General features: G+C 32.1%; 2 protein-coding genes across 2 annotated transcripts; one reads left to right on the plus strand and one right to left on the minus strand.

Annotated features, from left to right (window-relative positions):
• The first annotated feature begins 3,000 nt into the window (after window positions 1-3,000).
• LOC145057614 (protein DCL, chloroplastic-like) lies at window positions 3,001-5,346 on the plus strand. Its single transcript, XM_079005481.1, has 4 exons — window positions 3,001-3,540; window positions 3,661-3,775; window positions 3,965-4,143; window positions 5,044-5,346. The coding sequence occupies exons 1-3, from the start codon at window positions 3,161-3,163 to the stop codon at window positions 4,139-4,141; spliced, it is 672 nt and encodes a 223-aa protein (XP_078861607.1). The 5' UTR covers window positions 3,001-3,160; the 3' UTR covers window positions 4,142-4,143; window positions 5,044-5,346.
• Window positions 5,347-6,834: 1,488 nt separating this feature from the next.
• SBP1 (S-ribonuclease binding protein 1) lies at window positions 6,835-8,313 on the minus strand. Its single transcript, XM_079005482.1, has 4 exons — window positions 8,142-8,313; window positions 7,955-8,046; window positions 7,527-7,843; window positions 6,835-7,423 (listed from the first exon to the last, which is right to left on the minus strand). Exons 1-4 carry the CDS (start codon window positions 8,219-8,221, stop codon window positions 6,896-6,898), a joined length of 1,017 nt encoding a protein of 338 aa, XP_078861608.1. The 5' UTR covers window positions 8,222-8,313; the 3' UTR covers window positions 6,835-6,895.
• Between the last annotated feature and the right edge of the window lie 9,123 nt (window positions 8,314-17,436).

The raw sequence follows: 17,436 nt of genomic DNA on the forward strand, positions 1-17,436 counted from the left end.
AATTGCCTCCTATATATATGGATCCCTTATGACCCAAAAACGTGGCTAAGACTTATTCTAGGGTTTCACACAGTTTAGGGCAGCCTCCATCCTCTCTCCTCTTCATCCTCTTGCTTATGGTGTTTGTGAACCATTAGAGGAGTGACAATTGTGACTCTAAGCTTTCTAAAGTCAATACAAGGAGATTTGGGATTGTTATTGCTACATAACAATCAAGGTAATATCTTAAACCTATTCTCATGTTAATATGATTACTTGAATGCTAGAATTAGGGTTTATAGTCTTGGATAACTTGCATGTACAATAGAGAAACCTAGATCCAAGCATTAGGGTTTGTATGAGCACATAGGATGTTCTTAGGACCAAAACCCATCAGTTTCACCACAGTAGCAACGTGTGGGGTTGCTTCTAGGCCTTCAAGGTTTTGCATTCTCGTGACGGGACTCGCTCCAACTACTGGTGTGCTTGCGTCGACTATTTGTTGCGAGGTCCCACGGATGGCGCCACTTGATGTACTATCGGGTTTGTTCCATCTTTCACCCTTGGATTAGCTCCACCCTAGCAAATAGATTGACCTGAAGGATACAAACAAACCGTAAGTAAGCTGGTCGGGATGGGATCCCGAACAACGCTCTGATGGTTAAGTTAGATAAAGGTTATATTTGATGGGTTTTGGACATAAGAACTTTCCCTATGTGCACATACAACCCTATAGCTTGGATCTAGGTTTCACTAATTGAACATGCAATAATTCCAAGACTTTCATGGCTAGATCTAATGTAAACTAACAATCAAAACATATGAAAACAGATCTAGATTAGTACCTTGAGTTACTTGCTTGAAACCTTCTTCTTCTTGGAGCTAAGAGTCACAAATGTCACTCCTCTAATGGCTTACAAACACCAACTAGCAAGAAGATGACTTGAGAGAGATGAGGAAGAGGGAAATCGGCTCTAGGGTTTCTCCAATCACAATGATGGCCGATTTCCTCAACCTTATGGGTCTATTTATACTGTGAGCTCCTAGGGTTTCACCCTAAAACCCTAATTGGATAACTTAGCCTCAAAGTAATCCAAATCCTTTCCTAGATAAGGCCTTGGACGATTTCTAGGTGATCCACATCCCTAAATCGTCCAACCCATATCCATAAGGGTTATCAGCTCAAAATACAACTTTCACACATTTGACAGTTTATACCCCTTTATTCAATTAATCTCTTTAAGTCACCAAATTAACTCCTAATTAATTTATGACTTATATTAATCAAATAATATTATTATTTCTTAACATATTATTCTTAGAATACATTAATAATAATATCTCTTCTCTCTAAATCACCCTATCAAGTTGCTATGGTGAAGGCAACCCAAAAGGACCATGCACAATCGGGTCAAGTACTTACCAAATATAGTTACAGCCTTAGACACTAATCCAACAATATTATCGATCGATTTTAGGAGTGGAGAGTTAGAAAAGTGAGATAAGTATGACTTCTGTGTACATACATCCTTGACGAGTCGGATTACCTATTTATAGCGAATGAGGAAGAGGTAACGAGTTCCTCCCGTATCGCCCTGTAATGTCATCTTATCGCATTAATGGCATTATGCTCGAAGGTACGACTAGTTGTACTTTGTATGCTGTTACATAATTGTCATATGGTTGTGCCAGGATCCGTCAGCCACACATCCTCGTACAGACTGTATTCTCATGGTTTCGATGTACTATTGCTACTGTTTCGACGTCACTTTGTACTTTCTCGTTGGTATTTCTTTTCCTTTCAAGTCTTCGTGCCAGTTCGGTATATAAGTGGGCAACTTCGAGATATATGGGGCAGGTGACTTCGAGTGACCTTGCAACATGTTGGCTCGGTATATATGGGAAGGATATAGGTATTTCCGGATTATATCCTATTAATGGACGTCTTGTTTTAACTCTTTGATTTCTCATACTTAAAGTATGGTGTCATAGAGACTATGTGTGTTCATGTTTTTCATCTTATTACCGTTCTTCAAGACAATGATGATTTCCTCCCAAGTAGAATCAAGATAGCTATGAAATTTATACAAAATATAGGATAATCAACTTTAGCAATGTTTTGTGTTATACCTTCAATGTTGTGTGTGGAGTCCTAGGTAACAAGTGTTAGGAAACACCACACCGGATGACACCACACCGGATGACACCACACCGGTGTTAGGAAACACCACACCGGATGACCTAAGTCCTAGGTAACTATGTAACAAGTGTTAGGAAACACCACACCTCAGGACCTAAGTCCTAGATACCTAGGTAACAAGTGTTAGGAAATGCCACTGTGACATGATTCCATTATTGTTCTCCTTCTCTTTTCTCTTATCATTTAATTATTTTGTTTATATTTTTCTTTTTCAACAACTAAGAGAATATTTTCACTAATTTTTGGCAAAATTTAGCGAAATTCTCTATAATAAAGTGACTTTTATGTAATAAAAAATAACCTCAAGTTCATTAGCTTTGTTTAATGAACTTCATAGTTGTTTTGTAGTAAAAAAAACTAATAATTACTTTGTATATTTTATAGATATATAATTATTTTATTGAATAACTCTAATACTTTAAAGGGGTGTTTGGCAAAAAAAAAAAAAAACAAACAAACTTATTACTTATTAGCTTATAAACTAATAGGTTGGAATGAGGTAAGTTTTTTTTTTTTTTTCGACGAAAAATACAAATATATACTAAATTACTGAAAATTTAGTTTATTAACGGTTTTCCACTATAATAAATTATTTTTATCTAAACTTTTTTTTTAATTTATGACAATATAAAACCGTTAAATTAATAAGTTTCTTAAATAAACTTAATCGAACATCCCCGATAATAATATTAAAACTAAATCCAGCCCAAATAAACTTAATCAAATCAAACACCCCCACATAACAATATTAAAACTAAATCCAGCCCATTAATATGGAAATGGGTTTCGGGTCCTTCAGATCGGCCGGTTGAATTGTTTTTCCAGCTCTATCAGTAGGAGTCTGCAAATTTGGTCTGTCGACTGTTATCTTCTTGCCAGTCGCTCCCTTTTACTACTAGCATGCCCTTTTTCGAGCTAAAATCTCAAAACTTGGAACGATATTAGGGTTTATAACATCCCGATTCCCTAATACTTGTTCTAATGGAGTCAATTTCATGGTCATCTTCTCACATTTACCTCAATAACAGAACCCATGTCTCTCTTCCGTTCCACTTGTCGTCAACGAATCCTTCAATCCTTTCTTTCCATTATCGTCACACGACATTTTCTGCCTTGAAAATTAGCAGAGGTGATATCAGCCCCCAGCAGGGTGGGGCTGCTTACTCCGCCGCTGATTTATTGAGAAAGCCGGCCGTGGAGGTGAAGGAATATGACAGAGGGTTTTCGAAAGGAGAATCTGAATGCGAAGATGACGAGGCAATGGAAAGAGTGGAAGAAAGCTGGGTGGATTGGGAGGATCGAATTTTGGAGGATACTGTACCCTTGGTTGGCTTTGTTAGGATGATTCTTCATTCCGGCAAGTAGGGTTTCTGTTAAATTGCGATTCTTCTCTAATTGAATACAATTCATTCGTTTTCTTGAATAATTGAATAGCAGCTTAATTTTGTTTGCTTAAAGTTCTCATTTTTTTGCTATTGCAGATATGAAAGTGGTGAGAGATTAAGCTCCGAGCATGAAAACATCATTCTACAGAGGTTGTTGGCTCATCATCCAGAGAGTGAGAAGAAAATTGGATGTGGAATTGATTACATCATGGTTAGAAATTTCTCCCTTCTTCAAAACACATTCAAGATTCTTATATATGATTACTTTGTTCTAACTTCTTTCTGTATTTACTGATACATTTTGATTATCATAGCAAATAACTCATTTTTATAATCCAAAACTCATAGGAATTAACTCAAATTTTATTCTGTGATGCCATAAAATGAAAATCCCTGACAGGTTGGACACCATCCAGATTTTGAAAGCTCAAGATGTCTATTCATTGTGCGTAAGAATGGAGAAATGGTTGACTTTTCATATTGGAAATGTGTGAAGGCGTTTATAAAGAAAAAATATCCTTTACAAGCAGACAGTTTTATCAACCAGCATTTTCAAAGGCGAAGGCGTCATGATTGAAGGTAGTATATTTCAAAATTCAAATTGGACCTTTTGATTGTTGTATTTTGTAGTTTACAACATTCACTTTCCTTACAAATTACAAGAAAATTGGTATAATCATTTTGCCGATTAAGTTTTGGTTGAGTGTTTCTTTACTACTTAATGGGGACATGATTTATGGGCTATTTCTTTTTTACTATTAAGAGTTTAAGACACCAACACTTTTCCTCTTTGCATTTCTTATCTTTTCCTCAACTCCACACATGAGTTTTCTTTTAAATAGATTAATATTGTGAAATTTGTTTTTTTTTTTTGGAATGTAAGGGTAAAATGGTCATTTGGTCAAGTTAAGATGGTTTATTCTTTCAATGACTACGAAATTTATCATAGTTGCCATGAAGTTTCCATCTTACATCATCAATCAAGTTGACAAGACTTGTTCAAAATAAACATTTATTTTCAAAAATAGGTTTTAATTTATAATAGAAATTGTGCATACTTTGAATCAATTTCAAGTTTATGGTTCATATTTCGATAAATAAATGTTAATGTTTACATAACAAACGTAATAAATTAAAGGCTTGTATAACACTTATAACATATTTAGAAAAATATGTTAGAATTTGGATGTAGACTTGCTTATAGTTGTTGAGACTTTGACAAAGTTGTTGGACTTTTGATAGATTGACATTTATAAAAAGTTGAATTTATTGTGAAGCGCCAAATTGGATACACACTAGAATGTGATTTTATGCAAAATGTATTTAAAGTAGCTATTATAATTTCATTGCATTTTTTATATATGGTTTTGGTTTATGTTAAACATGGTGTTGTGTTATGTAATTATTATTTTTTATATTATAACGTGTGAACTCGATGAGTGTAACCTTATATTGTGACTATGTCACGTGTTTTTTCAGGACATATTCAAATGGGATAAGTGTTAATGAGTCAGAGATTGGAAGCCATTTTTTGGTACATGTTGTACATGTCGAAATAACCATCTTTTGGATAAAATAGTATCTGATCTATTGTTGAGTTACACACTAGATTGATGTAATAAATAGTCTAAGTTAAATTGTGTGTTAAACTTATAGAGAATTTATCTTTGTTATGTACTTAAGAGGTATCAAATTCTTGAGGAAATTTGTCATGATGTATTGATTTTAAATTTTCTACTCTTCAAAGTAGAAGAATTCTCATACATGTTATTAACCTTTTTATATATATTTTTAATTGTAGCATATTTTATTATGGAATAAGATAATATAATAGCATACCAAGTCATTTGTCCTACTAAGATCAATTTTTTTTCTCGTACATATGTAATAATTTTAAAACGTGTCTTACTAAAATCATTTGGTAAAAATATTTTAACTTTCTTGAATTACGTCATCAATGTTTGGTTTGATAAATACAAAAGACATTTGTATAAAAAGGGAAAAGGACTGTTGTGGGTAACTAACGATTTGTGTTTGTTTTTATTTGGTCTTTTTTTTGTACTCAATATATCATCGAACTTTTTGTTTGTGTTCACCATAACCTTTTTGACTGGCTTTTAACCTGTGATAGCCAGTCAAAGGGTTATGGTGAACACAAACAACAAGTTTGATGGTATATTGAGTACACAAAAAAAAAGGGACCAAATAAAAACAAACTTAACAGTTAGTTACCCTCCTGAGTCATTTTCCCCGAAAAATTAAATGAAATTAAAGTTGCAAAATTATCAAAGACTACAACTTTTTTTGGCCATAACGTATATGAAGAGCGTTTCAAAGGGGTAACTTCGTTAAAACATGGTCTATGTTATGCTTACTGTGGTTACCTGTCAACATCTCTCTGCAAAAGGATATGACTGTGTATGAGAGGTATATTTATCAGCATAAACGTTTACCTCAAGGTATATTATGGTAATGTGTCTGCAAAAGCTGCATGATATTGTACATATTGATGTTGTATCTTATCCCATGAATTCGATATTAAAGCTAAGTAAACTAAAAAAATCACAACACTTGTAATTCCAGTCGTTTGTAGACTTGTCTAGAATCCATAATACAATAAATCATTTGATTGGAAATGTAAATGTAGTCATGAAATACACCTACTTAGTCAAGATTCTCTTAATAAATATTCAAGTGCATTACAAAGTTGTACATGTATAAATATTTTTCTTTCGTGGGTTATGTTTTGAATAGAAGCAAGAATGAATCTCATAAAATCATTAAAATCACTAATATCAACAGGAGATGATGTATAATTTGCTATAAGTGAGTAAAAGGGAAATGAATCAGGAGGATAACAAACTGTTGTATTTGTTCTCATTTTGTCATTTTTTTGTACTCAATATACTATCGAATTTGTTGTTTGTGTTCACCATAACCCTTTGACTGGCTATCACAGGTCAAAAGGGTTATGGTGAACAATCAACCTTACCTATATGCCAATATACTCTTTTGATCTTTAACTAATTTATTTTGTAAAGTTAGTATTATTTTATTTTATTGATTGTTAAGCAATACACCTTTTAAACGTTTAAGTTTATATTGTTTCATAAAAAAATATTTATGATATGATTGAAGAAGTCAATTTGTTTTGCACTAAATGACTTATTAGATGAGACATTTTTTTAACACATCGATCATATGAACTAAATTGTGCTATATGCTTTGTGTCAAAATAAACACATACTTATATAAAGCATACAACAATCATGAAATCAAAACAAGTTAATAAAGTCCACATAAATCTAATACAATTCATCACATTAATCCCTTACATATAAACCTCCATACCTATATACTTGGAACACTGACACAATGGACACAAACTAACCTTACTTTCACATTCCTTACACAGACAAAGATGCTTACATGGTAACAAAAGCATGCACACTTCATTCACCCCACATACCTTACACGTCATCATTTCCCTCATTCCATTATTACCCTTGCAAAGAAGGTGAAAATCAATAGCTCTACCATTGCAACAGGAAGCTGTGTCATCAACCTCACTATCACCACACCCTTCTTTACTGTCCCTCCCATGTGTGTAAACTTGTTGAAGGTTGACCTTGAGGGTGTTGACCATGTTCTCACTGTATTTAGCTCGTTGTTGCCAGGTGGCAGCTTCCATGGCGAGGTGTTCGACTTGTGATTCTAGTTCCATGTTTTTTCTGTTGATGGTTTCGATTTCGGATTCTTTTTCATGGAGTTTTTTGATGAATTTGTCTTCGACATGTGAGATTATTTGAAGGTGGTTGGCGTGTACCTTCTCAAGAACTGCTTGCCTGAGTCTATCGGCCTTTTGGAAAGCAAAAAAAGGGAAAATGAAGAAGCGTATCAGACAATCAGAAGTTGTTTGAGAGAATTGAGCACATAAATGGCGTCTTAACCATAATATATACCTGGATTTTCATAAACCTATCAATCTCAGCATCTTGCCTACGCAATTCCATTTCAATTTCATCTCCCATAAGTCCAGCAACAAAAGAGGATTCGCCAGATGAAGCTAACCTACCATTGTCGAGAGACAAACCTAATCCTGTTGAAACGGATCGAGGTTGCAAGAAATCAATAGATGATATCTGAGAATTTGTATTGTTATTTTCGAAGAACTCTTGCTCATTAGGCCTCTTTTTTCTCGATTCCAAATCATAATTCCGCTGCAAATCGAATCCGCCATCGCTAACATCCGTACCTGGTGCAAACCCTACCACATGAACTGCACAAGATTGAAAATCAACAGTTTTTATTTCAGGTTATTGGAGAATTTTAACTTCAATTAACAAAAAAGTTGTTTGTTGAGGAATACACAAAGAAAAAGGAGGTTTACACTGAGGGATATAAGGAGGGTGATGAGCTTGATCGGCGTTTATATAGTTAATCTGCGGTGAAATCTGACCTTCCATGTTGTTGAATATATCTCTAAACATCCAAATAAAATAAAAAATTGAAGATTATATAAGAAATGATTTGTTCTAGGGTTTTAAATCGATGAACAAGGGGGTTTTCGATAATACCTGAAAGACTTCGATTGCTGTTGCTGTTGATGCTGTTGTTGAAGGAAGTTGTTGAATTGGTGGTGCTCAGGCATAGCCATGCCCGGCGACGATGGTGAGAGCGATACGCGAAGAGAGAGAAAGGGGTTTGTGCAGGATGAAAGGAGAAAGATTCTCTAATCGTATTTGCCTCTTGGTCCCCTAAGTACTAATACCCTGTCGTTAGCTTCGCCGTTTATCTGTGAGTAACTTTGGTGGCAAAATATTAAATGGGTATAAAGTGGAGGGTCGTGATGAAAATGTATTCTTTTCTATAATGAGTTGATATTTTTGCACGATAATGGTCCCTTTACTTTTAATGTTTTCAATTGTGCGCTAAATACTAAGGCTGGAATGAGTGGTGTCAAGTTTGTCACGGTCCACGTAGACGTCACCTAGGATTTGTCACACTGCTTCAAATTTTTTCCATTTACATGGCGTGGTTTGTCACACTTGTCATGCTATTTTTCTTAATTAATTAATCTAAAAATAAACATTTCAAAGGGTATAGCAAGTGCATTTGCATGTTTCCATTTGGAGAAGAGTTTATCGTTATTTTGAGTAATAAGGGCTTGGTCGTTGTTTGTTTCAACGATTCTCCCCCAAAAGTACGTGCATTGACATTAATGTTGATTGGGTCTTCTGTTACATCAACCCACAAACGAACCAATAACGTCTCTTCTACAGGGGACCAAACACAAACATGAGTCATTTTTAGTGAAGATGTTTAGAAAATGAAGATGGAAAATAAGAAAATTAAATTAAGAAGATTTGAATGTGTTGAATAATGAATAAAGATGATGGTATTTAAAGTTGATGATTGAGAGTTTAAAATTTTAAATTTTGAAAAAAAAACAGTTATATTTTTTAAAATATGATATTTTTTGAAAATGAAAAATTGATTAAATGGTAAAAAAAAATGAAAAAAAGTTTTCTCTCTCATTGGTAGGCATTCCCGAAGAATGGTTGTCAAGTCAAGGTCGTCGAGGACTTAACCCGGTGTTTGCTAAGGGCGTCGAAGTCTTCGTCGAGTCCACTTTGTCCGATATAAAGGGGATAAAATAGATGTGTCTTCCCATAACCATGTTTAACCTTAGTTCTTTCAAGATCATGTTATGATGACATGATCATGTAAAAGTCCCCCATTAAATGGGGACCAATTAATGAATGATCGGATTCTTATAGTTGATGTTTAAAATTAAAAGCGGTAAAAACTAACACAACACAAAACGTTAATCTGACACAAGGTAAATGGGTTTGGATAATATATTTCAAAATGTTTAATTAAACGTGTTGACAAAACATGACACAAAAATTAAAATGGTGAGGTTAGAGTTGGGAATTTCAATTTGAATCTAATTCGAAAATGACCACTTTATATATATATATATATATATATATATATATATATATATATATATATATATATATATATATATATATATATATATATAATGTGGATGACATCTATTGTGTGATTATAAGGACAATTTTGGACCAATTGATGAATAGAATGAAGGGGCTATGATTTGAGTGTCTATATATTACAATGTAATAACATGTACCATATAATCACACAAATTTTAGTGTAAGGGTATTTTAGTCATTAAAATTGTGTTTATATAAGAAAATTTGAAATTTAAGGGATAATTAATTTTGTAATTTTAAATTTTGATTTTTTAAACTAATTCATTTTTAATTATAACATAATATTTATCCATAATAGATTTTATTCTGTGAGAAAGACAAAATATCACTCATAAACTAGTAAAGATATTTTTGATTTTATTGTTATAGAATAGTAGTTTCATTTAAAATATTTTTAAGAATTAACATGCTTAAAGAATTCTACAACATATATTATCAAAACTAACAATTCTTAAAGAATACACATTTTATATGAAATATATTTTATTCTTTAAGAATCATTAATTACGTTAATTCTTAAAGAATATGACTATAAACAATAATTACATTGACTCTGAAAAAAAAACATATAACAAATAATGGTTAATAATTATATTTTTTTTTCTTAAATATTAAAACTAAGAATGGTTAACAAAGGGAAAAAATCAAAATCTAACAAAAACAATATTTATTCTGAAAGAATATTATTACTAATAAGTTATTTATACATTCTAACAGAATACATTTTACTATAATATACAATGGTTTTCAATATTTTCCTTCTTTTTGTTTTGAAGTTGCAGCAAGTCCTTCACTATCTTGACCCTACACAAAAGCGAAAAAGAATCATTATATAACGGTATATTTGTAGACATTTGACAAAAAATCAAACCCTCTAATGTTACATTTACTTTGAGAGCGAAAGAATAATATTTTAAACTTTCTAATAATTGAAATTTCAAGTCAAAAATCTCAATTCTAAAAGAAGATGTACAAATAAATTTTCTACAAACGTCATAACTATTGGGACTCATCGATCAATATGCTTTCAGCTTCCTCGTTTGTGGTCAAATTGTGTAGACCAAGACCAATCTTCTTCTTCACCCAAGTAACAATAACATCCTTGTGAAGAAAGAAAAAAAGATACAAAAAAAAAATTAAAAAAACTCACCTAAATTGGTTACTTCAAAATTCTTTCAATTTCAAACAATGTTATGGTCCACCACAAATAAAAAAAATCTAATTAAAAAAAACAAGAAATCTCTCATATATTGCAACAAGATGTATGTTTGTATAACATATCCAAAATTATTTTGGGTTATACCTCGTTTATTTTGGAATAAAAAATATGTATTGAAAATTGAAAAAACCTTAACAATAGGTATTGCATAAAATTGGTTTTTATGATAGTGGTGTGACTATAACAAGGAAAATATCAATTAAATATAAGATGGAACTTGAGTTGGTTCGAAACCTTGTGTTCCACAGTCGGAGGTGCTCTTTATCGGTGATGGTGCCGAAGACTAAATTTCTAGAAAGAGATGGCGTTGCTCGTGTGGTAACGATGGTTCTGTTTGAATAGGTAAATAAGAAACTGATTGCAATTTTATAGGGATATGATTGGATTTTAATTTTGGTAGTTATTTAATATATGTGTAATATTACTAATATATTCTTATTAATGTAATTAATGATTTAAATTTTGCTAAATCTGATTGGTTCCTTCGACCACACAATAATTGTTCATCCACATATCAACATATCTCTCTCTCTCTCTCTCTATATATATATATATATATATATATATATATATATATATATATATATATATATACACACACACACAAGATTATGACCCGCGTTAAACGCGGGGAACATAAATTAAATACATACTACATTAATAGGTGGAAGAAGAAGGAGAACAGGAATAAGAACAAAGTAATATACAAGAAATTGTAGAAGAAGGAGGAGAACAATGTAAAGAAAGAACATAGAAAAAAAAATTATAGAATAAGACCGTTGAAGAAGAACACTGTAAATCATACGACTCAATCCAAAATCGTAAGAAGAACAATTTCAATGTAATCCTACATATAAGTTGTTTTTCAATAAGGAAATCATTATCTTCTAAAAAAAATGGAATCCTAAAGTATTATCTTGGAGATTTTTGGTTATTCATCTGAAAAAAAAATGATATCATTTATATTGAATCAAAATTTCAAATTAATTGACTTGCTTAATTTATGAGTTTTCAAAATCATTATCTCAAATTGATTTATTTCACGTGAGATATACCAGGAGATAAATTATAAATAATATTGACTTTATTTCTGACTCTTAAATATTTTGTTAATTTAATAGGATTAGATTAGATTTTATAGGTTAATGATCAAATTGTTGATATGCTTATTTAATGAGTTTTTTTTAAATTAAATAAAAACTAAACGGGTTTGAATTTTGAAGCCAGAAACTATAAACAAGGGAGTTAAATTATGAACAATATTAATTAGAGAAACTAATATCTCGTATATAAATAGAATGATATGTTGTAATTGATAATGAAATTATTGAATTTAAAGATTCTATAATTAAATGTAATTGTGTTTGAATTTTATTTGAAAAAAATGATGTCAGCAATCTAATCTAACGGTGTAAAACATAGGATTGAAATGCAATCAAAGTCCCTGATTGCTTCATTGATGAAATAATGGTTCTCTTTTAATAATTTTTAGAGATGTTTGTAGTATTCTTCGTAAAAGAATGTTTTCTGTTCGATGTTAATTTTTTTTCCAATTCAACAATGATTGTATTATCAACAACGAAGTTTGAGATTGCATAATCATCAACATTGTTCTTCAAATTATAATGTGAAATTTGAATTTGAACACCAACTTTTTATCGAAAAGTACATTCAAAGCAAATGGATAAATCTTCATATTACCCTACTAAAAATTAAAAAAAATTGGTTATAAAAATAGATAGACAAAAGGTAAAAAATTAGTTTTATATAAATGAAGTTAATATCGATACACTCATTAAACTTTTGAAGCAACTCTTGTGCGTTTTTTTCTAGAAGTTTCTTCGTGTCACGATCAAATGACGTAAGTGACACCACACCCGTAAAGTCTTGTACTTGAATGTTGATTTTGAAACTAAAGTCATTGATATAAACAAATACAGTAATATGAAATTAGAAAATTTAATTAAAGAGTATAATAATATGCATAAAAGAATTTTTGAAAAACTTAGAACAATATATATGTATTTGTTCATGCAAGTTGAAATGTAACAATAAAAAACTTCTTCATCTTGCTTTTGGTCCGTTCCACGAGTTTTGTCATCATACGTTAAAACGATTTTTATGACTTTCTCTTGACAAACATAGGTCAGCATATTAAAAAAGTTAATATAAATGATATAATTTTGTTTCTATAAATAAATGAATGAAACTAATATACTTAAAGTAGATTGATTAATTTTTTTCATAACCTGTTGAATACAGTAATAATAAGTAATAAGAATAAAGTAAACACAAGAAATTGTAGAATAAGAAGAACAGGGTAAAGAAAGAACCTAGAAAAAAGAATTATAGAATAAGATCGTTGAAGAAGAACATTGTAAATCATATGACTCAATCCGAAATCGTAAGAATAACTTCAATGTAAGCGTATATATAGGTTGTTTTTCAATATGGAAATCATTATCTTCCAAAAAAATGGGATCCTAAAATATTATCTTGGAGATTTCCGGTTATTCATCTGGAAAAAAATGATATCATTTATATTAAATCAAAATTTCAAATTAATTGTTTTGCTTAATTAATGAGTTTTAAATTCAAAATCATTATCTCAAATTCATTTATTTTACGTGGGATATATCGGGAGATAAATTATAAATAATATTGACTTTATTTTTTACTCTTAAATATTTTGCTAATTTAATAGGATTAGATTAGTTTTTATAGGTTAATGACCAAATTGTTGATATGCTTATTTAATGAGTTTAAAAAAAGAATTAAATAAAAACTAAACGGGTTTGAATTTTGAAGCTACAATCTATAAATAAGGGAGTTAAATTAGGAACAATATTAATTAGAGAAACTAATATCTCGTATATAAATAGAATGACATACTATAATTGATAATGTAATTATTGAATTTAAAGATTCTATAATTAAATGTAATTGTGTTTGAATTTTATTTGAAATAGATGATGTCAGCAATCTAATCTAATGGTGGAAAACATAATATTGAAATCCAATCAAAGGTCTTGATTGCTTCATTGGTGAATTAAGGGTTCTCTTTTAATAATATATATATATATATATATATATATATATATATATATATATATATATGAAGTTTTTTTGAATAGTTTAGATAAACTAGAAAAAAAAATTAAAAAAAAAAAACCAAAACCATTGGAAAAAAGGACTTTTGGTTTAGTCATTTTGTAATGTGCAAACAACTTAGGCGACTAGGTTACAACTTTTTTAAACTACATAGTTTCATCATGTAACACCCCGATTCTCAGGTATTGATTTAAATAAGAATTCTTTTGTTTCCAAGGTCTACTCGACGAGTTGGTTGCCCTACTCGTCGAGTAGCAGCGGGTTGGTCCACATGTTTTAGTGGCCTACTCACCGAGTCCAAGAAGGGACTCGACGAGTAGGAGCTGGCAGATGAAACCCTAAATCTCGGGGTTTTGCACCCTATTTAAAGAAACACAAGCCTCCTTTGGCCTCTCTACAGTTCATTGAGAGTCCAGAAAGGCCCTAACTCGAGTGTGTTGTATTCTTTGGAGGTTTAAGCTTGGAGGGAAGTTTTTGGTGAATAAATCACTTGGGAAGCAAGCTAGTTGAAGCAAGAATTTGTGGGTTTCAAGTTCTGCATCAGAAAGGGCTCTCTTGAAGGTATTAGATCGTTTTTCCCTTGGCTCATTTTCTCCTAAACCCCTAGGTGCATAAGTTTAGAAAAGGGTTTTTGTGTTTAAGCCAAGATCTGAAGTTGTAACTTCAGATCTAGACTCCCCTTGGCTTCTAGATTCATAAAGCCATCAGCCTTGTCTAGTATGAGCCTTCTCTCAAGGATGTGACTTCATTGCAAGCTTAGTTGTGCCATTTTAAGGTCTTAAAGCTTTGCATGCACGTAAAGTTTTCAACTTTACGTGATAAGCATGCCTAAGGAAGTTGGACCTACAATTTGGGGCCTTGGCATGGCTTAAAAAGTGTCTGCATGGTTAAAGGGCTGGAGGGACTCGGCGAGTCGCATAGTCGACTCGGTGAGTCATATGAAGATAGGCATTGAGCTCGACGAGTTGGATGAATAACTCGGCAAGTCTGATGAAGATTGCTATAAACTCGAAGATTCAGTTAATGTTTCCCCAAATTGATGAATGCGTGTGAACCTGTCGAGTTGCAGAAGGAAAACTCGACAAGTGGCCTTAGGGTTTCGATCGCGAACCTTAGGAACTCGACAAGTCACTCCGGGGACTCAGCGAGTGGATGAGTATCTCGAGGAACTCGGCGAGTAGCCGAGGGTACTCGACGAGTAAGGGTCAACATGGACTATTGACCTTGACTGTTGACTTTGACTTTGACCAGGGGTTGACTAGTTGACTTATGGGGTACCTTGAAAGGTTGAGAACTTACAAGTATGGTTCTATTATGATAATAGGTGGCAGAGTTTGTGGCCGTGATCTGAGAGTTGGAGTTTAGTTACCGAGCCGACATTTACAAGGTGAGTTATCCTCACTATACTAAGGGGTATAAGGCACCAAGGCCAGCCCACTGAATATGTTATCCTAGTAGTGTTAGTATGTTGAGTATGAAGTTAATGTTGCATGCTCAATGGTTATGCCAGTTAGGTAGATCGGTAGGACTACATGTGTTGATATATGATTATTTGCATGCTCAGTGGTTATGCCAGTTAGGTAGATCTGTAGGACTACCTGTGTTGATATATGATTATTTGCATGCTCAGTGGTTATGCCAGTTAGGTAGATATGCAGGACTACCTGTGTTATATGATTATCTGCATGCTCAGTGGTTATGTTATATGTTGATATGTTATGTGGGATGGGTTGAGGTGAGACTGCTTCATGCGGTAATCCAACAAAACCGGAAGCATTCAAGTTACGGGCTAAGGTAGACTCGTACTGTGGGCTCGACGGCAAGCCAGATGTGAGCTGTGGGCCCGCAAGGCAATCCATACTCACACTATGGGCCCAGGGGGTAATCCAGTCTGTAAGTTGTGGACCCGTTGCATTCTGTTTAGTTTGTTATGTTATGATGTTGTTGAAATGGTTATGTGGAATGTTTGTGTATCGGTATTTTGGGGGAACTCACTAAGCTTTCGGACTTACAATTTTCAGTTATTGTTTCATGTACTTCAGGGGATCGGGCAAGGCTAAGGCGTGATCGTACAACTCCTCACTTTTTATGAATTTGATTATGAAATACTCTGATATGATACATTTTGAAAACAAGTTTGTAATGTTTAATGGATTTGAAATGTTTTAAAAGTTTAAATTGGCTTGAATTTTTATGAGTGTTACACATCAACCACTCTATCCTTCGACGAAAAGAAGACACAAACCTACACATTTAATTCGTCTAGATGATTCGCTAAAAAATAAACTAAAAAACATTCTTTTTCGTTTATATGTACACATGATTTGCATGTGCTCAGTGTAGCCAAATAAGTTTCATTGTAGTTGGCATCGCATCCACAACCCTTGAGCTTACCGATATCATGTTCCTACGCCAATTTCTAACATCATTGTGTGTTTAAATATTGAATATCCCATTTGTACCTAGTAGACATCAAGTGAAATCTTCATAGAAGTTCTTACACTTTGACCTCATATTTAATTAAGCAATATATATATATATATATATATATATATATATATATATATATATATATATATATAAACTAAAAACTTACAATTGTTTATATATTTGAGTTTTTACACGTAAACCAGTCACCAATGGAATATAAGAGCTTTTCATAAATATAATCAAAATTTTTAGAGTTTTTTAAAAAATAATTTTAACTTTTTATATTATTTTACTATCCTAGTATATATATATATATATATATATATATATATATTGACGAATTTTATCATCTTAAATTAATTTTATGGTATTCTCTTTGTATTACAGATAGTACATTCTTTAATCATAATTTTTTTCTTCTGAAAATAACTATTTATTATAAGTTTTTGACAAATGATATTATCCAAGGTTGTCATAATCGGGATCATATGTATCGTTTTCTATTTTGCAAAATCATGATTGTAAGATCGATTCAGGGTCGTAAAATCCTACAAAGAATATTTTAAAACATAAAAAATATCTTTTCTTTTTCATCCACCAGTTAAACTTTTAGTTAACAAAAAATACATTAGGAAATTAAACATACATCTCTAATACATCATGTAACACTCAGTTATTTCAAGTAAATTTCATTCTTTAAATTTAAAAGTCTTTGAATTTGTGAAGTTTGTTCCTACGCGGGGCGTAGGGTAGTCCCTTACACAGCGCGTAAGAGGGAATCAATTATCGAGGATTAAATGATCTACGCATGACGTAGATCAATCTACGTAGCGCGTAGAGGCCAAAACCAAAACCCTAATCTTGGGGTTTTGAGCCCTATTTAAAGGCTCTAACACCCTTGAGGTATTTCCATCCTCAACCTCTTCCCCAAACACCCCCTTTGAAACCCTAATTCCCTTTTGGCGTGTTTTTGAGCATTGAGAGTGTTTTGTGTTCGTTTTGAAGAAAAAAGAAGGTTGTGGAATTGCATGGAAGCTCAAATCAGTATTGGATCCAAAAGTTCATTCCCTCATCTATCTGGAGATGTAT

The sequence above is a fragment of the Lactuca serriola genome, chromosome 6, assembly GCF_051521515.1.
Source record: "Lactuca serriola cultivar US96UC23 chromosome 6, Lser_US96UC23_V15, whole genome shotgun sequence".
Lineage (NCBI taxonomy): Eukaryota > Viridiplantae > Streptophyta > Magnoliopsida > Asterales > Asteraceae > Lactuca > Lactuca serriola.